At 39.0% G+C, this 24,817-nt stretch overlaps 1 protein-coding gene across 3 annotated transcripts in view; it reads left to right on the top strand.

Annotated features, from left to right (window-relative positions):
• Positions 1–24,817, top strand: part of LOC129033762 (contactin-4) — a 988,873-nt gene that overhangs the window by 840,465 nt on the left and 123,591 nt on the right. For all 3 annotated transcript variants that reach the window (XM_054482749.2, XM_063661823.1, XM_054482751.2), the window contains one exon: positions 7,447–7,597. In XM_054482749.2, coding sequence (XP_054338724.1) covers positions 7,447–7,597 — 151 coding nt within the window. The remainder of the gene's footprint in view (positions 1–7,446; positions 7,598–24,817) is intronic.

Genomic DNA, 24,817 nt, shown 5'->3' with positions numbered 1-24,817 from the left:
ATAGAGCCTGTATCACTGAAGTGCATGAAACTGCTGTGATAACTTGCCTCACAAAGCCTCAGGGAACACATTATTTGAGCAAGTAAACTCAAAGTGAAGTTCTTACCTTCTCAGTGCTGGGTCAGCTGTTGGGCATACTGGGGAGGAAAGAGTCGAGACCATGTGCTTCTGCGGAACAAGACCCAAATCTGGGGAAAGCTGAACTTCCAGGGTGCACTTGCCGTGTTACCTTCCCCTAAGTGTATGTTGTGGGAAAAGTAGGGAAAGGCGGCTACCTGCTGGAGCTAGCTCAGTGGCAGGAGCTGATTCTATGTATCTCTTCTCAGCCCAGCATTCAGTGACTTCATGTTGATAGCTTGAAATTGGCCAAGGTAGGAATATTTACACCACAGAAATGGGCAAGGACTACAAACCAAATTCTTTGGTGTTTTATTTTGTTGTGTTGTTTTATTTAGAGAGCCACTTGTAAAACATTTGCTATCACACCAGTTCAGATGATTTAGTAGTATAAATAGCCCATGTGGTATTTCTTGGATAATTTGTTTCATTAGACTGAGGTACAACTCCAAAGAGGATGTCATGTCCTGTCCTATACACAGGACTGGAAGTTCAAGAAGCCATTCATAACCCTATATGAAGGGGAGAAAGGGATGTGGTGTTCAGGCAAAGCCTCATGAGAAGGGAATTTCCTGTTTTGAACTGAATACCTGACTTCTTTCCTGCAACATACATTCATTCATCAAATATTGATTAAATATCAACTTTTTTATAATACACAAAAGGGAAAGAGGCTCTTACTTGAATTATGCCAGAAGTCAGACAAAAGAAAGATTGTTGCTTTTTGGCTGGGCATGGTGGCTTACGCCTATAATCCCAGCACTTTGGGAGGCCAAGGCAGGAAGATGACTTGAAGTCAGGAGTTCAAGACCAGCCTGGCCAACATGGTGAAACCCCATCTCTACTAAAAATACAAAAAAAAAAATTTGCCAGGTGTGGTGGCACACACCTGTAGTCCCAGCTACTCAGGAGTCTGAGGCAAGAGAATCACTTGAACCCAGGAGGCGGAGGCTGCAGTGAGCCAAGATCGCACCACTGCACTCCAGCCTGGGTGACAGAGCAAGACTCTGTCTCAGAAAAAAAAAAAAAAAAAAAAAAAAACCAGATTGTTGCTTTTTAAAAATTGACTTAATTCTTCAATAGGTTCATTGATTGAATATCAACTTTGTATCAAGCACTGGGCCAGGCCCAAGGGTTATACAGATCCAGGATACATATTCTTGCCTTCAAGGAACTGATGTTCTAATAATAGCTAATAACAAGAGCTACTATTTCCTAACTACTGAAATTCTAGAGTTCTCACTATCATAGTCTAATGACTCTCTTCTGTTCATTTAGCAGACTTTGCATACTATACACTACCTGCCTAACCAAGGACATAAGTTTGTATAAGAGTTTAAGATACTGACATGTAAATGAAATATCACCAATTTGGACTGATATAAGAAAGTCAATGTGATTACAGAGTGTTTAAAATGCAGACTGTCTTATTATCTTTATATGGATAGGATGGGTCAAAGGAGGTTAACAAGAATTTAGCAGCTGAAACCCTACTTAAAGCATTATATAAGAATTATTTTTAATCAACATGTTGATTATATAAGAAATAATGTTCTAAAATGTCTTTAAAATATTTTTCTGGGAATAAGAGAAAACCTCCACCTATATTCATGTGACTAATTTTTGACTTTTCAAATCTTTTATAAAAAAAAAAATAAAAGGCCATACCTGATCCTACTTGTTGGCAGAGAAAGATGAGAGATCTTGAAATGGCTCCTGTGCCCAAAAGTATTTGTCAGTTATCATAGAGCCCAAAGTGCCAATATTGAAGATGTATTTCTTATGCATACCAGCATGTAATACTCAGCAGTAAAAAGGAACAAAAACTCCAAAAGGTCACATACTGTATGATTACACACCACACACACACAGACTCTCTCACACACACATATGTATCTAAAACATTCTCAGAATGACTAAACTATAGTAATGGGGAAGAGGTCAGTGGTTTCCAGGGGTTACAGAGGGGAGGTAGAAGGAGGCTGGATATGACTATGAAGGGGAAGCAAGAGGAAGATCCTTGTGACAATAGAATAGTTCCCTATCTCAATTTCCATGGTGCTTTTGCCCAGTCTACACGTGTGATATATACACATTATACCAAGTATCATTTTCTTTGTTTTGATATTTAACTGTATCTACATAAGATGTAACCATTGGGGGAGACTGAGTGAAGGATGCACAGGACCTTACTGTATTATATTTGGTACTTTCTGTGGGTCTATAATTATTTCAAAATAAACATTTTCTGTTTTCAAACGATGATGTGTTTCTCTGACTCTAAGAAATTTTTCAGCAGAAAAAAAGTCCATGATAATGGTGATTGGGGTAGTTCAGTAGTGAAAATAGCAGTGGAGAGGGGAGGTACGAAGTTCTTAATCTGGATCAAATACTGTGCTAAGTACTTTATGTTCAATACATGTATTATTTTATTTAATCCTCAAAATAATCTCATGATTGTAAAATTCTTTTGTTTTATAATAACTTGCCCAAAGGAATAGGAGTTTATAGATCCAAGAGCTGCCCATGGAAGAAGCATTATTAGAGCCGTCAGGAAACAGGGCATTCAGTGAATTAGACCAAAACAATACAAGGACGGATATTAGGAACACTGGAAGGGACACATCATGCTAACATCAAAATGGAAAAATCATCTACTTCAGAGTTGTGTTGAGAGTCTCCTTGTAAATATCATTCATAATAAGAGAGCACTGATTTTTTTTTTAAAAGACAGGGTCTCACTGTCACCCAAGCTGCAGTATAGTGGTGTGATCCTAGCTCACTGCAGCCTTGAACTCCTGAGTTCAAGTGATCTTCTCACCTCAGCTTTCCAAGAAGCAAGGGCTACAGGCATTCACCACTACACCTGGCTAATGTTTTATTTTTTATAGAGACTGAGTCTCACTGTGTCACCGAGGCTGGTCTTGAACTCCTGGTTTCAAGTGATCCTCCCGCCTTGGCCTCCCAAAGTGCTGGGATTACAGGCGTGAGCCACCACACCTGACCTCAGAGAGGGCTGATTTTTGAATCAGCCATTCTAAAACAGTGGACCTAGAAAGAAGAAATCTTCTACCAGTAGCCTTCTTTCTAGATAGCAATCCAACAGGCCAGAAGAAATTTGGGGTCTCATAATCTGATACCAGTATTTTCTCCTCAGTAGTGAAAAGATTTGAATTAATGCATTCACTCTAAGCTTGTTTTTAGGGAATGATGAGGTAATAGTTAAAGAAAGTAGACAAAGGTTAAAGTAATAAGAAATGCTGAACTTCCAAAAAAGCTGGCCTTAATATTCTCCATCAACTGGCAGTGTTCCCAGTGATGCTTCTATCACAGACTGTGATAGAACTGGCATACATAATAATCCTTTCTTCTTCAATAATATGGTAAGATATCACATCCATATATTTCCCCAATAGGACTGCCACTGCATATCTAGTTAAGGAGTTATCATTCTACTCTTTCTCTTGAGAAATGACACTAAAGCAAGAAACTTTTAAGTTTTTGAGGGGTTCTATTGGCCACTTAAAATAGCCTTGTTATGTGATCAAAATTCATTTAATTAACTAAAAACAAATAGTTGTGAATTACATAGAGGGCTTCTCTCAGCCAGATGCTTCTCATAGATAATGTAATAAAGATCATTGATAAATAATAAAAAGTTGCATTTCTCACATGGAAGAGGTCCCATAATACAGTTCATTCTAACACTGAGGGAGTGGTGCCCTCTAGCAGTGCATGTGAGAAATATTATCATTTAAGTATATTAAATATAGCAAATAAGGATCTCCCAGTATCTTAGCTACTCTCAGACACAAGGGGTAATTTGACAGTTGGTTTTGTCTTTTCTGAGCTACTAGAAACTATTGAAGTTTCACTTCCATGTGCACTAATTTTTTAAGTGCCAGCAAAGGTTAGATTCTAATAGTGCCCTTCTGGGGATTTACCAATATCTTTTAAAACCTCATTATCTGTGAAAGTCACATAGAACAGGTCCCTTTCACTTTTCCTTCAAACCTCTCCTAGGTCAGTGTTTGGGGATGAGAATAAAGGGTACAAATAGGAAAAAGCATCATCCTGCAAGCTGAACAGCATCTCAGGTGCAAAAGATGGTCACACAATAGGAGAATGTTAAGAAATCCATTAATGGCTCAAGTATTCAAAGACTGATGGAGTTCTGACAATTTTCCCTTAAAAGCACCACAGTTTATGGTTACAACTGATAGATTTGCAGGGTTAGATAACTTCAGAAGCTAATTAAATAAACTGAACAAAAGAAAAGAACTTGATTTTTTTTTTTTTTTTTTTTTAAACGGAGTCTAGCTCTGTCCCCCAAGCTGGAGGGCAGTGGCACGATCTTGGCTCAGTGCAACCTCCGCCTCCCAGGTTCAAGTGCTTCTCACACCTCAGCCTTCCCAGTAGCTGGGATTACAGATGTGCAACACCACGCCCGGCTAATTTTGTATTTTTAGTAGAGACGGGGTTTCACCATGTTGGCCAGGCTGGTCTCGAACTCCTGGCCTCACGTGATCTGCCCACCTTGGCCTCTCAAAGTACGGAGATTACAGACATGAGCCATCATGCCTGGCCTTGAATTTTTAATTCCGTTTTAATTAGTGAAAGATGTTCCAGCCAGTCTTATCTCGATAAGATATCGAAAAGATTGTATGCACACAAATAGTACATTACAAATGCTTTTGAAACTCAAAGGTGTGTTTTCTGGTTTCTGTGTGTCTGATATGCTATTTCAAATCCTGTAAAAGCAAAATATAGTTTTTTGACAAATATGCCCATGTGTTTTGCACAGATCGATTTATGTAAACTCATTTCAAATGCAACTGCAGAATTCCTCCTGAATGGATGAAAAATGTCTGCCTAAAGTGGTAAAAATATATGTGTAGAAAGATACAGTTTTAAGAAGGGATTTTTATGTGATACAGATTTGTAACTCTGTTTCACAAAATATCATTTAAAAAAAAAACTTCAAGAATACCTGACTTTTTTTTTTTACTTTTTAATGTCAGTTCAGGGGTTTGCATTGAGTCTGCTCTACTGAAACACTTTTCTGTGACTTAGCTTATGTGAGATTGGTAAGTAGGGGAATGATGTCAGTATAACATAGACCCTGGATTTGTTCAGGTATTTTACTAAGTAGCAGCAACCAAACACAAAGCCCAAGAACACAGATTAACACAGCTAGCCAAGGGAAAATACCTACTGCACGTAATTCCCATTCATGCCACATTCTTCCTGTTGGTGCAGTTTGGCCACGTACTCTAACATGGCAGTGCTTATTGTGTAATTCTCAATCTTTCTGCAATTTGCACTTATTTCATAGCTTAGCAATCTCAACTCTTCCTTCTTTCTTGCATCAAGCTACCTTCTTATGCATGTGCATACACACATACACACACACATACACACACTGTATTTTTTGTAGTAGTTATTATGAATTTAACTTATCTTTTTAATCATGTTTATATTTAATTATGTTTGATAATTACTAGGATGGTTATTGTTTTTGTAGTGTTCTCGTTACATAAATACTGAGTAGGTATGTCCTGACCCTATCTTTTTCATAAACCCTACAATTTTTATTACATGATTTTGCAGACCATAGAAGAAATGCTTTTATCTCATTAAAGCAAAAACATCTGTACATCTGTACTGGCACTCTACTTATTAATTGCACTTATTATCATTGAATTACTCCCAGAATTATAGACTTCCCTCATAAATCTGAGGTAAACAGATTGAGATATCAATTGCCTACTAGATTCATTTTTAAAATTTTACCTTCGCATGAGAATACCATCCCCAGGTGTACATTGCATGGCCCCATTAAAAAGTAACCTTTCCATCTTTATTTGTTTCTAGGCAGTTACCGAAAGTATTTCCACAACAAAAGAATGTAATCAAGATTTGACTTGCTTCCACTGAAGCTTACTTTCATTTTTAAACATCACTAGCCTATGATTTAGGAACTTTTAAGAAATTGGCCCCCATTACCCCCAAGCCCCCACATTCACATAACACACACCCCCAGTTCCCCTTTAAGTAATTTGTGATTTATATTTCAATTTTACATTCAACATGGTCTTAAATATTAAATTCCACCAGATCAAACTGCAATGATTCAGGGTTTTAAAATATGATAAAATTAACATTCCAAGAAATGAATCCTTCCATTCCAAAATCTCTTCTTGCACATTAATTCAATTAACTCAGAAGAAAATAGATATTTTTCAGGAAAAATATCTTTTATTTTACTTTTGTGAGCATACAAATATGTGTCTTTTGTTTTAGGAAAGAAAGAATTCTCTGATAGTGTTTCCATATAACTATGCTACTGGTGTTAGCATGAGTGAATTTTTTAGAACACTAGTGGTAGCATATAATAAAGCTATCTCAATACCTACACTCCAAGAACAAGTCACAGCTGCTCCTAAATGAGCCAAGCATTGCTTTAGGCACTTGCAGTGAAAAGCTAAACAAAACCCTGTGTTTAAGAAGCTTACGGAGGGTGACAATATAGACAGTTCAGCATGTTCTCTAATAGAGATATATATGAAGAGTGCTATGGGACAAAGCAGAGGTGGCGACCATATCAGAGAGCAAATGCTTTAACCTACACAATTAAAAAAAAAATTCTTATGGAGTTCCTAATTTTGTTTCTTTCTCTTTCAATTTTCTGAAATTTTAAAATGTTTGTTCACTTGAACATACAATAAATTTTCTTTAAAATAGTCCCTCAAGAGGGAGATGAGAATATTCTGTGTCTTGATCTTCATGGTGGTGTATACCAAATTCACCAAACTGTACACACACAAATGTACATTTTACCAAATACAAATTATACCTCAAAGTTTAATAAATCCATCAAAACATACGGTGCTACATACTTTAAAAAAATTAGCTTCCTCCCTTTGATGACCAAGGTAGCAATAAGTGTATTAGAGAAAGAAAAAGATGCTGGGTGTGGTGGCTCATGCCTGTAATCCCAGCACTTTGGGAGGCCAAGGTGGGCGGATCACGAGGTCAAGAGATCGAGACCATCCTGGCCAACATGATGAAACCCCATCACTACTAAAATACAAAAATTACCTGGGCGTGGTCATGCGTGCCTGTAGTCCCAGCTACTCAGGAGGCTGAGGCAGGAGAATCACTTGAACCCGGGAGGCGGAGGTTGCAGTGAGCCGAGATTGTGCCACTGCACTGGCAACAGAGCGAGACTCTGTCTCAAAAAAGAAAGAAAGAAAGAAAGAAAAAGACAAGGAATTATCTCCTGGAAGGCTGTCTTGCATAATAATTATTTTTTGTACTGTCTTTCAGCTGTAGGTCCAGATTTTTCAAGAACACTCTTGAAAAGAGTAACTCTTGTCAAAGTGGGAGGTGAAGTTGTCATTGAGTGTAAGCCAAAAGCGTCTCCAAAACCTGTTTACACCTGGAAGAAAGGAAGGGATATATTAAAAGAAAATGAAAGGTACTGTCTTGAATTATTTTCAATATTTGGTTAACCTGTAAAAATTTGTTGGTCTGTTATTAATAGTTCTAAGGGGAAGGTGGGGTGACTATCTGCTGTTCCTGGACTAAGTGTTAAAAAAAGAACAGAAGTTTTGGAAGGATGAGTGGTAAGTTATTGATCTTTATAGTCCTTCTGGATTTGGGAATTCTACAAAGCACTCCCTGCAGAGATGGATCACATGATCGCCGCTGAAGACTGCCAGAGCTGCCTGAAGATGAACAGTTAGAAACATCCTCCTTAATTTTAGCCTGAAATTTTTGTAGATTTCCCCACCTTTCCCCATCCTAAGTCCTTTGGTATATGTAAATAAGCCCATGTCTTATTTGCTATGACAACCTTCAATTATTTGGCAGTGGCTATTATGCCTCCTGTTAGTTTCTCCTTTTTTGAGGCTGTCTCAAAACTCATTCAAAACTCATTCTTTTCAAAACTCATTCTTCAAACAGCAGATTATTATGCTTTTTATTTCAACTACATCTTATTGAGACAACAGGTTTTTTCCTTTCTAATATCTAAACTCTTCATCTGTATATTTCTTATACATGAATTACATTTAGAATGCATGTAGTGTATACAATGCAAATATATAGGAATTATCTGAGGTTTTACATTAGCTTGCACGAAATGGCAGGTGTCTCTAAGACCTTTTCTTGGCTGTCACTCCTATGAAATATCCCCTACCTTTTTCTATAATCTATGTAATCTGTTGCAAAATGGTAATTATGCGTGAATCTGTTTGTCACCTATAAGACACGATTTGCCAGCTGTATATATAATGATTTTAATTAATGCTAAAGGTCAGGTACTCAAGGATGCAAGAAGGAAGCCTATAAAAATGTGTACGTATCTACCCTTTACACTTGTACACCTTTGGATTTGCGTATACATATTAGATCTGATGATGACAGTGTTGTCCATTTTAATGGTTTTTGTAAACAAAGCTGATATGGTTTATAAATGGTGTATTCATACTTTTTTTTTAACACTTGCGATGGACTAAGGAGTAACAATTGTATTAAATTTGTAGTATACATCCCTTTCTGATTTCTGGTGTATCAAGAAAGCAGTATAGTTCATTGAATGTTGACATGGCGTTCAAATTTGTAGCCAAACCTGAAAATCAATAGCATAATTGCTTATTTTGCAGTCTTCAACATGAGATTCATTTTCTATTTTATTTACTTCAGTGTTTGTTAAAATGTGGCACGTGAGATTACTTTTAATAGTTATGTAATTACCTTTAATCTAGTTGAAATATAACTAGTATGTACCACATGTATTTCTCAGAATAAGGCTACATTTTAAGTTTTAATTTTCAAATGACATTAAGAAAATAATAATATGGATATTAGAAATGTCAAAAATCATGAATGAATAAAGTTATAATAACACTGTAGGTCAATCAGGAGAAGCTAAGCTATGCTACTGTAACAAGCAACCCCGAGTTCTGGCTTATAACAACAAAAGGCAATTTATCTTTTGCACCTAGTGTACATCAGGGGTTTGGTAGTGGCTCTGCTCCTCTCTAAGGCCAGCCTGGTGGACCAAGATGCTCTGGAACATTGCCATTGCAGAAGGAAAAGAGCCAAACATGCATGGGTTCTTAAAGCCTCTACTTAGAAGTGTAACACTTGCACTTTCACTCACATTTCATTGGCCAAAACAAGTCACATGTTCCTGCAACCCAGCAGGGAAATATAATCTTACTATGTGCCTGGAAGAAAAGAGACAACCTAATATTTTGAACAGTATTAATGACGGCTTACAACTGCTACAGCTTAACCATTGTTACAAGCTAATTAAATTACCTTTGGGGAAATAGTATGCCAGTATCAAGAATTCTATATGATATGTGAATTTAATTGATTGTTTCCACCACTTGACTTACCACAAAGCTTGTCTTTATCCAGATTTCATTCTGTCTATTCCTGACTTGACTAATAAGGTCCAAATATGCTTCAACATTTATTTTGCACTAAAATATATATTTAAACTGAGGAAACTCTCCATCATTACCTAATTCCTGCTATTTATCGCCTCCACCTTCACTGTCAGCAGGCTAGTCTCAAACTATCAATATTAGCACTTATTCTCCACATGAGTGCTGTGTTCTCACAGTTCTGATCCTCGTTCCCACCTCATTCAGAATGTATTAACCAGATATGATGATTTTGTTAATGTAAATGCATTAAAAAACTGGCCAGGTGTAGTATATAGGGGAATGCTGGGGACTTCAGTGTTTGCCCCATCCAAGGGAGACACCTGCCACTCAGCCATATGGAGAAACGGGTCAGGTGCCTCCTCATCTTCTTGTTCTTCAAGAGAAACTAGAAATCTAGACTTTTGTTTGAGCTTCCAATTTTTAAATGTCAGCAACTAATTTTTATTTTGACGGATGTACAATATAAACTGTGTGCTTATAGACCAAGTTTACTTCATGAGCCACTGATTTTTAACTTCTAAGAACATCAAGTGGAACATTTCATAGTTTCTGAAATGGGTGAACAATAAGAAAGGTTTTACGATTGTTTTCTCATTGGCAGGGAAGAGATTCTGCCATTTTTCTCATTTCTGTCTGATAGAGAAGAGGGAAAATTAAGTGGATGAGTGAGAAAAAGCAATTGTAGATGAAACTGATGAGTAAAAAATTTTAGAACCCCTATTTTGGGAAAGGATTGACCTGGTAGACCAACATGAAGTGCAAAATTCTTTGACTATACAGTTTTGAGTAATAATTTCTAATGCACTGCCTCGTTAGCCTTAATTCTCTTTTGAGATGTAGAATCTTAGGAATCAAAAGGCAAGTCTTTAACCTTTGATTAAGACTATTATTAATCCCTTAAGTAAAAAATACTGGCATAACACAGTGAAACAACGTTTTATGATCAAGCACCCTTTTATTAATGTTCTGCCTAGATTCTGTGTTTTGAAAGACTTTGCTAAATTCTTACTTATTGATATTTAATTTCAGTTTTAATTAATCAACTGCCTACAAATGAGTTTACAGTAGTGGTATTAGAAGCAACATTTTAAACATTAAAAAGGTTTTGTCTCCTCTAACCATATGGTGATATTGTAGTTAGCTAAGTGGATATAGATTCAGAAACACTGGTTTAATGTTAACATGTTCGTTATCTTAAAAATATGTTTAAAATATGTTCTTGTTTTGGCTTCCCATCCTTTTGGAAATATACAGCATATTCACACTAGCCTTATCTATGTTAATCCAAGCATCTAAATGAAAGATTGAAAATTCAAGTAATTTTATAACATTCTTCTTGGGTAGGCAGAATATCCATATACATAAAACATTTCTTATTGTCTTGTATATGTCTCCAGCAATCAGTGTAGGCAATATCAGGCATTTAAATAAGGAAAGACCTGTCACACAGCTCAAGAGCTTTGGTCCTCAGGAGAGGTCTCTAGTCACCATGAACGCAGTTGGAATCATTTGGATGAATTGAGGAATTAAGCCTATTAACTGAATAAGCTTGATTATTTTATTTACTTTTAGTTTTTAGACAGAAGGCACTTTGAGGCAGGTAAGACTGAAGTTGACCTATTAAAAACAAAAGCATTAAAATATAGAAATAGCAGAATCATTAATAAAAATCCTAGAATCCTAGAATTATAAGGAGCTATACAACCATTGTATCAACCAGGATGGATGCTTTCGGTTGCAAGTAAGAGAAACCCAACTCAAAACTGGTTTAAGGACAAACGAGAATTCATTGGCTTATGTATTTGAGAAGATCCAGGATGGATTGCAACTGCAGGTATGACAGGGCTCAGGTGCTCGCACAGTATCATCAGGACTCTGTCTCACTCTCTTCCTGTCTCACCTGCACCTTTGGCTGTATTGGCTTCTTTTCCAACAGGCTCTCCTCTCCTGCTAGTAGGATGACTACTGGAGCCACGTACTCACCCTCTTTTCCAATGTATCGCAATGTCCACTGATCAGGCAGACATGAGTCATATGCTTGTCCTAAGAGGCACATGGGGAAGCCTACCTCAAACCACATGGACTGACAATGGGACAGGGGTTTTCCCAAAGAAATCAAGCTGCTATCACCAGAAGAAGAGGGAAGGGATGCTGCGCAGAGGCTGATGCCAAATTCCCACCATAATCACAGAGCCCATCTTCCATGCCAGGGCAGGGATCCCCTCAATGGCTGGGCCCACATCCTTCCCTGGTTACTAATAATGATGGAGACCTTACTAATTGTTAGACTATGCCCTTGCAACTTCCACTCATTTTTGGTTTCACTTTATGGAATTTTACTGACAAATCAAATTGTTATCCACCATCCCTCCCTTCCCTTTCTATACTGGGAGGCTACCCTATGTTCTCTTTCAATTCTTTTCTAAGCCCGAATGTCCCCCTTGTATCTGATTTTCTTCAGACAGCATTGTTTGGCATCCTCTCACTGTTTTGGTCATTTCCAAGCAGTTAGTAAGGGAAAAAGTGGCTTTATTTATCTCCACAGAAAAGGATGATGATGATTATCGTTATACTACAGAGAAAAAATGATCTTCAGTGAATTTGGATTAGTAAGGCAAGCAAGTAAATGATATAACATAGAAAGACCACTCCCTGCCAATGTTTATTTTTAAAAATTAATGTGATGCTTGGACAAGAAAGTTTAGTTGTCTGGAAAAATCACTAAGACAAAATATTTTACTTTTCACCGAAGCCAAATAAATGAGTAAACTGTTACTCTCGTTAATGTTGCGCAAATAAAGTCTTCTTATTCTTATGCTTAAGGATTTCCCCCCACCCTTTTAAATATTAGACTAATACATTATGTCAAGCAAATGGATAATAAGCAGGTATAGGTATGCCACTGAATTTTTCCAAAAAGAATCTCACACTTACAGCCTGCATGTCGCAGACTTGGGTTTAGAACAGCAGCATGACTCTGTTTTGTGAATCTAGCCAATTCCAGTTTCATTCCATGGATGCAGCACTCACTGGGTATTTACCTTTGCTTGGCACTAGAGAGAGAGAGAAAAAAAAGGAGACATGAACCTAGCTAGCCCTCAAGGTGTTCATAGACCAGCGCAGAGGCCCAGTAGCACAATATCAATATAAATTTTTCAACAATCCTGAGGCATATGTTATAAAGGTGATATATTGAGAAGGAATACTGGAAAATGTAGGGCAGCAATAGATCGTGGAGGCCTTGTATTTTATGTCTGTAGAGTTCAGACTTGAATCAGAAAACCATGGACAGAATTGAAGGATTTTATGCAAGGGAGTGTGCAGTCATATGCATGCTACAGAAAGATTACTGTGCCTGCAACATGCAGAAGGAATCAGGGTAGGGCAAGGTTGAGGATGCAGAGAGGGCAATTCCAGGTAGCAGTCTAGGAAGAAAATCACAACACGTGGATCACATCAGTCTCCTGAGAGTGAAACAGAGAAGGGTGATAAATGGGCTATTAAAGGGCAGAATTGAAAACACTTAATGACCTAGTAAGTAGAAGAATCGAAAAAAGGAGGAGGAAAAAACGGAAATGACTCCTAGGATCCCATCTTTAGGAGCTGATGAATGGCAGTGCCACTTGCCGCAGTAGTAAACAGAGAAGGAGCAAGACTGAGAGGGGGCAAATAAAGAGGTTACTATTAGCATGTTGAATGTGAGGTGCCTGCAAGTGGTGACGTCATTCAAATGGGGATTCCCATTCAAGTGTCACCTACTCAAGAGACACCTTTTCCCAGTAACATACTTAAAATGGTAAAACCCTCACCTTCTTTTCCTAATTTATATATTTTATAGTATTTGTCACCATCCCACGTACTATGTATTAACTTTTAATTGTTTATTTATTTATTATTTTTTAGAGACAAGGTCTTGCTCCATTGCCCAGGCTGGACAGCAGTGGTGAGATTATAGCTCACTACAGCCTTGAACTCGTGGGCTCAGGCGATCCTCCCACCTCAGCCCCCTGAGAAGCTAGGATCACAGGCACATGCCACCATGCCTAGCTAATTTTTTTTTTTTTCTTTTTTTTTTGTAGAGACAGAGTCTTGTCATATTGCCCAGGATGGTCTTGAATTCCTGGCCTTAAGCAAACCTCAGACTCCCAAAGTGCTAGGATTACAGGCAGAAGCCACCACACCTTGCCCACATTTTAACCTTATTATCGATCTTCTCCACCCTCCACCCATTGGATTATAAATTCCATGAGAATAGAAATTTGTGCTGCATGTGCATGCATGTGTGTGTGTGTGTGGGTGGGTGGGTGTGTTTGGCTTAAACAGTACAAATTTAGGCTGGGCGCGGTGGCTCACGCCTGTAATCCCAGCACTTTGGGAGTCCAAGGCAGGCGGATCACGAGGTCAGGAGATCGAGACCATCCTAGCTAACACGGAGAAACCCTGTCTTTACTAAAAATACAAAAAAATTAGCCAGGCGTGGTGGCAGGTGCCTGTAGTCCCAGCTACTCAGGAGGCTGAGGCAAGAGAATGGTGTGAACCCAGCAGGCGGAGCTTGCAGTGAGCCGAGATTGCACCACCGCACTCCCGCCTGAGCGACAGAGAGAGACTCTGTCTCAAAAAATAAATAAAAAATAAAAAAAAGTACAAATTGAGATTCTTATAGTTCTGGAGATAAAAATTCTGATGTGGGCCTCATTGGTCTAAAATCAAGGTTTCAGCAGAGATACATTCATTCTGGAGGCTCTAGGGGAGAATCTGTTTCCAGCTTCTACAGGTCACCTCCATTCCTTGGCTTGTGGTTCCTTTGCTCCATCTTCAACGCTTAATGAAAAAGTGAGGGAGGCAAGTCTTAATCGGTAGAGGTTTATTTCGCCAGGATTGAGGACATGGCTGGGAAATACATACATTACAGGAGCATCTGTTACTGGTGCTCTTCCAAAAGGGGGTTTGAGGATTTTTCAATATTTAAAAGGGAAAGAGCAAGCAAGAGAGAAAAAAAAGGAGGGAAGGTGGACAAGGAGGCAGATGCTTACATTCTTTCTTTCTTTATTTATGTATTTAGAGACAGAGTCGCTCTGTCGCCCAGGCTGGAGTGCAGCGACATGATCTCAGCTCACTGCAAGCTCTGCCTTCCGGGTTCACGCCATTCTCCTGCCTCAGCCTCCCGAGTAGCTGGGACTACAGGCACCCACCATGACGCCCAGCTAATTTTTTGTATTTTTGGTAGAGACGAAGTTTCACCATGTTAGCCAGGGTGATCTGGATCTCCTGACCTTGTGATCCGCCCACCTTGGCCTCCCAAAGTGCTGGGATTACAGGTGTGAGCCACCACGCCTGGCCCAGATGCTTACATTCTTATGAGGCTGTGATCAGCCTCAGTAAATGTACATTTTACATGTGAAAAGAGGGCGTCAAGGAAAAAGTCAGTTATGCATTCGTCGCAGGGTCAGCCAAGGCGTAATTTCTGGTTTTGTCCTTTTCCTTTCCCTGGGAAGATAAGCTGGTAATTGACATTGTCAGGGTGAGATTCAATGGAATTTGGTTTTAGGGCTAGTTTATACAGGGGATATGTATCCTGAAAGATTTAGGGGCTCACAAGGAATTTCATTTGTGACACAGGCCATCTGGGGAGATATGTGGCCTTCTATCATTGTGGGAACCTGGCTTATGGGTGAGGCTATGATACAGGGTTGTGAAATTACAGCTATCCGTCTGGGAACAAAAGGAAGGCAGTATTGCGTGACTCAGTTCCCAAGCTTAACTTTTTCTTTGGCATAGTGAGTTTGGAGTCCGGAGATTCTATTTTCTTTCACACCAGTAAAGGCAAGTTCTTCCCCCATCCCATCACTCTGACCTCTCTTCTGCCTCCTTCTTCCATTTTGAAAGGCCTCTTCTATTGGGTCTTCTGTACATGTTTTGTTCCATTCTTTAACACTAGAACACTGCCTGGCATAGCATAAGTGCTATATGAGTGTCCAATAGGAAACTGGAAGTACAGATCTGAGTTCAGGAATAGAGACAGAGATCCAGATATCAGTAGATAAGAAGCCATGGAGTGCATTGGAGTGCATATGTTCATCCAGAGAGAGTTCTGGATGTCTGAGGAACAGACACATTCAAAGAATGAGCGGAAGCCATGCCTGCTGGAAGGTTTGAAGGAGACTCAAAGAGGTGGGAGAACATCTAGGAGAAAGTAACAAACAGAAGCCAAGGGAGAAGAAAGGTGCAACAAGGAGTAAGCGCTTGGTGCTTCCAAGACCTTCAAAAAAATTATGGTGCAAGCATGGCTGCTGAATTTAGGAACCTTAACATTACCTTGGGCAGAGTACTTTTAGGCCACTGTGGACCAGTTTTGAAGACACAATAAAATTGTATAAACATCCATATCCTTAGGCATGTCTTGCCAAACCGAAATACATGTTTAGGTCTGCCTGACCCCCGCAGTGCAATCAGATCAAGTCTAGCGTTCTGTGAAAATATCCAGCTGAAATAAGAATGAAATTCATGCTCATGTGTCTTGTCTATAGACACTGATGTCTGCCTCCAAAGTGAAATTGGATCATAACCCTAATTTGCCTCCCTTCCCAAAGGCTTTTGGAAGAGTTGAAATTCATGTAAGACATGGAAGGAAATCCCAGTGCAGGGCTGCACAACTCTGTGCATACAAGGTGTGAAACTCAGGTCCGAAGACGCTGGCAGTCTGGGAGACAGAGCAAATGTGATGGCAGGTATTTGCCCAGAAGGCCGATGGAATCCTAGTGTGGAAAGGAAAGTTTATTGCTTCAGGCATTCTGTTTCTGTTCTGGAGGCAGAGTGTCTATATATGTGCTCTTAATGAGAAACCTGCCCTCAGGATATCTCTTACAGTTGCTGCAGAGCTATACAGCTCTGTTATTAGGAATTCTGCCCTGGGGAACAATTATGTTATTGCAATAATTAGAGGCAGTTCATCTCCATAATAATGGAAATCCTGCCTTGGAGGCAAAACAACATCAAAGCAACATGAGCCTCATTGCTCTAGTTAGAATCTGCTGCCCTCCTTATTGGTAGTACTATCATTTTAATTTTGCATATGCAGTTACGAAAGAGCTTATACTGCTCTTCAAATTCAGACCTAGAACTTCTTTCCGTTACTTCAGTTTGTCTCTCCTAGAGCCATGGATAAAATAGTTACTGCGTTAAGCTCTCCTGAAGTGCAGTTGCAGAAGTGTTTAGGGAGATTTGTGTTTTAAAAATGTTTGTCAGAATCCACAGGCCCAGTCCTCTGGGAGACCCCATAAACTTACCCTCAGCCAAAAGCCTTTTCTATGTCAGTGTAGTATGTCATGTTATTTTATGGCCAGGATTAAAATGATGACTAAATCCAGTGACTACCTGAGATGGGTCTGATCCTTTGCTCTAGTCATGTGGCATAGTAATACCAGAAGACATACATGTGGTTATATAACTCAAGACATATATGTGGAATTTGTATATGAAACTGCTTTTTAAAAAGTGTCCAATCTAAAGGTAACACTTGATTTTCAAAAAAAATCTTTCGAAGTGTCTCCCATATTAATCCCTTCCTTGCAAGTAAGTCCTTTGCCACTCCCCTGGTTTTCAGCCCTTATTGTCGCTTGTGTGAATTTTGCAATGATTCAACCAACCTCTTAAATGATTTCATTGGAACCAGCCCTCACCCAAATCTTCTACAAGATGAAACTTACCACAATAAACCTTTGAGAAATTCAATCTAATGAATATCTGTCACCTATCTCCCTGGTACAAGATGTATTTGAGATTATGAACATAACTTAATTTAAATCAAGGTTCTACATGTGTCATAGAAAAGGGACAAAACAGTTTCTTCCATGATTTAATAGAGACTTTTTATCTCATCATAGTTATAAACTTCATATTTACAGCTATTGATTATTTAATTAATGTTCATTTTCCCTAAGAGGCTGAAAGGGCCATGATGAAAAGTGCCATTTGTGTTGGAGCATACAGGTTCCCCAGCTCCTTGTGCTATACCTAGAGTAGAATAGACACTAATGTTCTTGTACGAAATGAATGAACCAACCCAAATCATCTGATTCTTGGAGGGGATTGGGGAGAAGGTGGTGGTAGTATATTTAGGTGCAAGAAGCAGCGGGAAAGAAATGTATTTGAAAGGAAAGTAGAGCAAAAGGTTTGAGCAGGAGGAGATAAAACTGGGACATCTCTCAGAATCCGGTTGAGAAAAGCATTGCACGGCAAGCTAAGAAGCTGGCATTTCACTGGGAAACAGACAGAGTGAAGTAATGATTTTGTCTTGGGGCTTCACACTTCCTTTTAAGTTATCTCCTGTCCTCCATTGGTTGAATTCAGTGTCTGTACTCAAGTAATGTCTGCCGTGACTTACCACGCACCCACCTGGGAAAGCACTTCAACTTCCTAAGGCAGTGTTTCTCCATTCCTAGAGCAAAGATCCAGTGGTTGTTCCCAAATTTAGGTCTGCAGCTCAGTGCCAGGCTGACTGCAGCAAAATCAACTGAGATATATTTTAGAAAGCAGAGTCCCACTCTCTATCTTCAAAGATGCTTTCTCGGGAATTCTGAGATGGGGCCCAGGAATCAGAATACTTGTTTCCCATATGATTTTAATGCACTCTCAGGTATGACAATGTAGCTGTGGCTTCCCATTGACTTCAGGATAGACACTAAGTCTTATGAGATGACCAGTAAGGCTCTATATGCTACTCAGGCTCCTGCCTGCTATCCTACCAGCTGTCTCACTTCACTCACATTTACCCTCAGTTCTTGAGCCACATGGACCTTCTCTCTTTTCTTCAAATGGCCTTCTTCCTCTTGCTGCAAAGCCTGAGAACGTGCTGTTCTCCTTCCCTGAAATGCTCTTATCTAGGCCTTGAAAAACTAAGTCCACAGGCCACATCCAACCCTCCACCTGTGTTTGTACAGTTGGCAAGCTGAGAATGGTTTTACATTTTTAAATGGTAGGAAATAAATCAAAAGAAAAATCTCGTTTTGTGACACGTAAAAATTATGCAAATGTCAAATTCAGTGCCCACAAATAAAGTTTTACTGGACAGGACACAGCCATACTCATTCATTCACAAATGGCCTGTGGCTGGCGGCTTTTATGCTGCAAGGGCAAGATTGACTAAGTGGGACTGAGCCCACCCAGATCAAAAAGCCTGAAATATTTACTCTCTGGCTCTTTACAGAAAAAGTTTGCCAAACTCTGATCTAACTCATGGTACATTTCTGGAAATGTGGGGTATTAAAACATCTTCATAGTAACATGATCTTCCCCCACCTTGGGTTTTTTGTTTGTTTTTGGTTTGCTGTGCCTTTTATTTGTTCTTTGTGACTTACACTTTTGATTAAATTGTCACTTCCAGCATGTCCATCTTGTGCAAAGCAAAGGGGAAGTGAATTTGGTGGGAGGTCCGAATTATCTCACTTTGCTCTCTAGAGCAGTGTCTCCCAACTTTTGCCAGGAAGAACTTCTTTTCATGCCCCCAAAATCTGAACTCCCTGGAGAAATCAGAGCCCAAGGGAGCTTTAAATGTGAAGACACAGAGGGTGAGGGATGGTGGCAGTGGGGAGAGAAGTAGATACCTGGTCATCTTCCCCATATTTCTGAACAACCAGTAAAAAAATGAAGTAATGGGAAATCTCCATCCTTGGTTGAGGATCCATGGTTTTACATGGACTATTTTATACAGGTGCATTAAGTTTATGATGATAAATATTTATGAACGGTCTAGTTCCGTTGAAGAAGGAAAGAGAAGACAGCAATCGCAGGACTCGGTTTCTAGGGTTTTATAAAATTCAGCTACTGTGACCATGTATATACACATGAAACAATTTAGAAACCACCAGTGAAGCACAAATTAACATAACGTAGTCCAAACAGAGTCCACAGCAGTGCTTAGGGAACAGACAGGGAAGAGACTCTCAGTCAGGCAGGGTCTGCCAAAATCAGCTTTCAACAGGAAGTGAGTTTAAGCCTTTGTGAAAGAAAATGCTCCACAGAGAGAGGAAGAGAGGGAAGGGAGAAGTCTCCATGCTGGAGCCCATGTACATGCAGCAAGTCATGTACAAGAAATGAGGCGAAGAGAGGGACCCAGCCAGGGGGAGGAGTTGCTATCTGTAGCATTTAGATGGAAGAGGTGGAAGGACAAACATCAACAGGAAGAAGCGACAGGTTTAACTAGAGTTTATTCACACTGTAAAATAATATGAATGAATATAAAATAATAGTGCCAGAAACACGGTGAGTCAGCTTAGCTGTGAAGAAGTTTGGGAATCTCTAGCCATTAAGTAGAAATGAGACTGATCTCCCGTTATATCACTAATGTATTTATGAATACATTTTAGGCTTTGGGGATCCTTGGGGATTTAGGTTACTTATTACTTTGGCTCTAGTCCTGTATTTCATGGTTATCTTGTGGCCATTTTTATCTCTGTAAAAAAAATGAGCATTTTCAACCCCCCATCTGTCAATAATAATAGTAATACCCAGTGCTTGGTTTTTTTTTTTTTTCAGTCTTTACTATGCCCTCTGCGTAATTTCTTTTAGTCCTTGTAAAAATGTTATGAGATCAGTCCTATTATTGGGACTCCATCTTTTAGATAAGGAAACCAAGGCTGGAAGAAAGCAATTTATTTACCTTACCTAAGGTTGCAAAGCTTGATAATGTTAAATCTGGAATTCAAATCCAGGTCTCACTCATTGCATCCATGTCTACCAGGTTTGCCTGAGGAAGGAACAAGCACTAGATGCTTCTCTCTAAGCTTTGAAAGGGAGATAAGGCTTTCATTACCTCCCTGGCATAGGACTGGCATAGCAGCTTTTCCTGTTACTCATTTCATATTTTCAATAATAAATTGGCAGCTTTCAGATCCATAGCTTTATCATTTCCTGAGAGGGACAGAGGTAGGATGGTCTGATTTCAGGGCTGGGTTAGAACCATCTCAACCCTTTGGTGAAGAGGTAAATTAAGTCCTTGAACTACCTCAGCCGTGCCTTTGTTCAGAGAAAATAGCTCTGTATCATCAAATGGAGTTAAGTGATCATGAAAATATTCAAACTAAAGTGGCATGTAATTAAGAGCAATTAGAACTGAAGTGATGTGACTGGATATTAAAACCAGACAGGCAGTGCTTTGTGCCTTCTCAGTAGAGACAAGGCAGATAATTTGGGTTCCTCCTAACTTTGTCATCTCTAGAAATAAAATCTGCTGGACTGCTTAGACGTATTGATGCCATGTAAATATTGAAGGTCTGGGATCATACACTAAGTTCGACCCCTATATTTCCATTATAGAGTTTTCTCCTCATATTTCAGTCACAGACATGCCAGAGTTAATTAGATCTCTACAAGTAAATATCCATCATGATGTTTCTAAATCCCTTTTGCCAAATGATCTAATTAGAGCAACACTTGGCTTTCTATATAATTACAACATATGGCACCTAGAGGGTACATATAGTAGAATTATAGGTTGCCTGATGAGAAATCCAGGTGGTGGGTAAAAGACTCCATTAAATAGAGTAGGTGTGTGTGGGTGTGTGTGTGTGGGTATGGGTGTGGGTGTTAATGTACACAATTCCTCCTACAGTTCTCCCTAGGATAAGTAATATTTTGTAATTCAACTGTCCTTCCCACATGAAACAACATGATTATATCATGGAACAGGAGTTAAAATTTAAAAGAAAACAAATAATTGATGACATTAGGATAAATTTTTTAACCTTCCATGCCCCTAAAAATGATCACATGTAGTAAGTCAGCAAGGCTGAAAGCAGCTCTGTGTAAGATGCATTATTTGATGGGATGTATTCCTCCAAGCAAGATCACTTACCCAAACTGCTAAATATAAAACAAAGATAGGGTCGAATCCTTCAACCATAAAGAAAGAATGGTTTCTTAATGCCTATTTGTAACCTCTGGAAGTAGAGTACCCAACTTCAATAGGTGATGAGTTCAGTGTTGGTTTGTTGAATTTGAAAAGCTTATCATGCACTGTTGTGCTGGAGCCCACTAGCAAGGGCTCAAAAGAGTGGATTCTGCACATCCATTCCCAGCTCCCTGTTCAGTGATAGTTCACATTCGTAGCTTGACGTTAGCCATCAGGAGAATATTTACACCATGGAAATAGGCCCACTTCAAGGGCACTTCTTCCATAGCCACTGTGTTAAACATTTACAGCACACCACTACCTGTGGGCATATGCAGCTCAGAGTTGGCCACGCCAGTTTAAAGTCCCTGGGACAGATCAGGTGGAGAAACATGACTTTCCAAATTGTTACCTTTGAAGTAATAAGGGTGTGTGAGGTTCATTGAGAGAAAAGGGAAAAGCAAAAGGGCTGTGGACAGACTCTTCTGATTTATGCAGTGTGCGTGAAAGAGAAAAAGAAACAGAAAAAGTTGTCAGAAAGCTAAATGGAGAACCACGAAATAGGGCTGCTGTGAAATTCTAGGTATCATGAATGGACAGTGGTCAACAATGCCAGGTGTGGCCACAAAGTCATTCAGGATGAGACCACAAATGATATATATTTGGTGACAATGAATTCACAAGTGACCTTGAAATAAATACTTTAGATAAGTGCAAAAGCTGTACAGGCTGGATGGTAAGCAGCCAGATGCAGTGGATCTTTTTGCAGGTGTTAAGTAAGGAAACAGAAGCTTAGATATACTGCAAGAGAGTGACATATTTGTGGCAAGGATCTCATTAGGATGGAGGAGATTGGGGAATATTTATAGCTTGAGGGAAATCACACTGTGTCGAAGAAGGGGTTAAAGATGTAAGGGAGGGGAGATGATTCTCAAGGAGAGAGCAGGAGAATGGACTAGAAATCAATTATTGTGGGAAATGATGAGGAACCTCTCTTCTCTGTGGATAGGAAGAGAGGATGAGTAAAGTCTCAGAGAAGTTAAGGGTGAAAGAGGGAGTTGAGGAACTTCATATAACATAACTTTGACCTCAATCTCAGTAATATGAGAGTCAAGGTCATCTTCTGAAAGTATGGTCATGGGGGTGATTGTGCACTTGAGCAAAAGGGAGGTCTGGACTGTGTTTTATGGTCAATGTGATAGAAATAACATTTGAATTGAGCTTTTTATATTTTCAGTTGCTTTCACACACGTTGACTTTCCCACATATTGATTTGCTCTAAAGGGTTTTATTCCAAAAGAGGTGGTTTGTTCCAAAGGATGCATAAAATTGTTATAGAAAAAATGAGGTTGACTGCTCTTAATACCAAGAAAGATGTTTTTCAGGTGAATGCAATGTGTTCCAACTCAGAAGGAAAACAATGTAATTTAAAATTACTATTATCCTTTCTCATTTTCTCAAGGACTTTCCCTCCTTCAGTCATTCCTGCTCTTTCTCTACATCATCAAACTCTCTCTCTTCTTACTGTTCCTATTGGATTATTCCTTCCAGCACATCTGCATCTTCCTCATCCACTTTGCCTCCTTTGCTCTGTCTACTTTTCCTCTCTCTCTGGGCAATCTCCTCCCCTCCCATGGCTGTAAACACCATGTGTGTACTGACAACCCTCAAATGTGTGTCTTCATTACAGGATTCTCCCCTGAGCAATGTATGCTTAACATTCCTTAGAAGGAACTCCTGCCACCAATCTCCACCCTGAACCTTAGTCAGTTATATACCATCTCTCTCTGATCGCTTGAGCCTGAAACCTAGAAATCACTGATAATTTCTGTTTCATCACCCCATGTATCCTATGCATTAATAAATTTTAAAAACTCTACTTCCAAAGAATATAATCTATCTCCTTCTTTCTATGTGCATTGCTGGTGCACTGGCCCAACCACCCTTATTTCTTGTCCAGATTGTTGCAGTAGCCTCGACTGGTTGCTCTGCTTCTGTACTCACTCCCTTCCAATTTGTTCTCTGTACCATAGCCAGAATGGTAATGGAAATCAAATCTCATCACAAATGCTTAAGATAGAAGCTGAGCTGTTGAACACAACCTACAAGGTATGGCATGATCTGGCTCCTTGTTGTATTATTTTTCTGTTTTGTTTCATTTCCCCTCCCTTACATCTTTAACTCCTTCTTCAACTGCCTCTCCCTAACTGTAAGTGCCAGAGGTCTGAGGCCGTGTATACCACATTTCTCACTATAACACCAGTGCCTCCTTTCCTCTTCAATTTCTTCTTTGCATTTTTCTGAATTTGTAATTCCATATTTATGTTTTCATTGACTTGACTGTTATCTGCCTTCCTAAACTGGCCTGTAAGCTGTGTGAGGACAGGATCTACCTGTTTTCGTTCACCACTATTTATCCAGCACTAGCCCTGGAATACAACTCACGGCTTTAGTCAATATGTGTTCAATAAATGAAGAAAGAAATCAATGGACTTACAGCCTCCTTTCACGAGGACTAGGGACTTCTTCAAAAATAAAGCAATAGTAAAGATAAAAGTAAGTAATTTAGGGAGTTGGAATAATGGAGAATTGTCAGTAGAAAAATAAAAATGGCAGCAATAAAATTAGCACATAGAAATACTTTCAGTATAATTCACAGGTCTGGTTGTATCTGTCTTGCTACCCAATCAAAGAAAGAAACATAATTAGTTATAGCCATAGTGTTTATAAGATTAAAAACAATTGTTTGTCCAATAGTAAAATCTTAGCAAAACCTTCCTCATGAGACACAATTACTGCAGTTGATATAAGATTTCTTAGATGTGCCTTATAATTTTCATACATTTGGCAAATCATGTGATGAAGGACACCTTAGTAAATTAACTTCTGTGAGGTAGGGCCAAATATAGAGCTTTTTAATGGTGAAGCTTGATGTAAGGGTACAGTTGTAAATACTACATCAATATTTCCCAACACTAGTTCTTGAGATGGGGTGGGAGGTGATGTATAGGGTATAAAGTGGTGTTCTATAATCAAATGAGTATAAGAAGTACAATTTAAACATTTTGTATTGCAGACTCTCTCAGAATCCTTAATATGTTAATTACAATGAGAATCTTCAAGAAGTGTGGTTCCCAAATTTATCTAGAAATCAGTTTTACTGCACAGAATACATCAAGGGACTAGGGTTTCAGGGAGCAAAAACTTCAGAAAGCTTTCCTCTAAGTGGATGTAAGACTTTATTTACTTTAGGAATTCCATGATTAATTTTCACAACCATGATTGTATAAGGACAGATTAGAAGGAAATGCAAGATTATAATTGCTGGCAAAGAATAGGGAGTGCACCT

This window comes from Pongo pygmaeus, chromosome 2 (assembly GCF_028885625.2).
Source record: "Pongo pygmaeus isolate AG05252 chromosome 2, NHGRI_mPonPyg2-v2.0_pri, whole genome shotgun sequence".
NCBI classification, from domain to species: Eukaryota; Metazoa; Chordata; class Mammalia; order Primates; family Hominidae; genus Pongo; species Pongo pygmaeus.
Note: the sequence above shows the minus strand (reverse complement) of the source record. Positions and strands in the feature narration are given on the sequence as shown.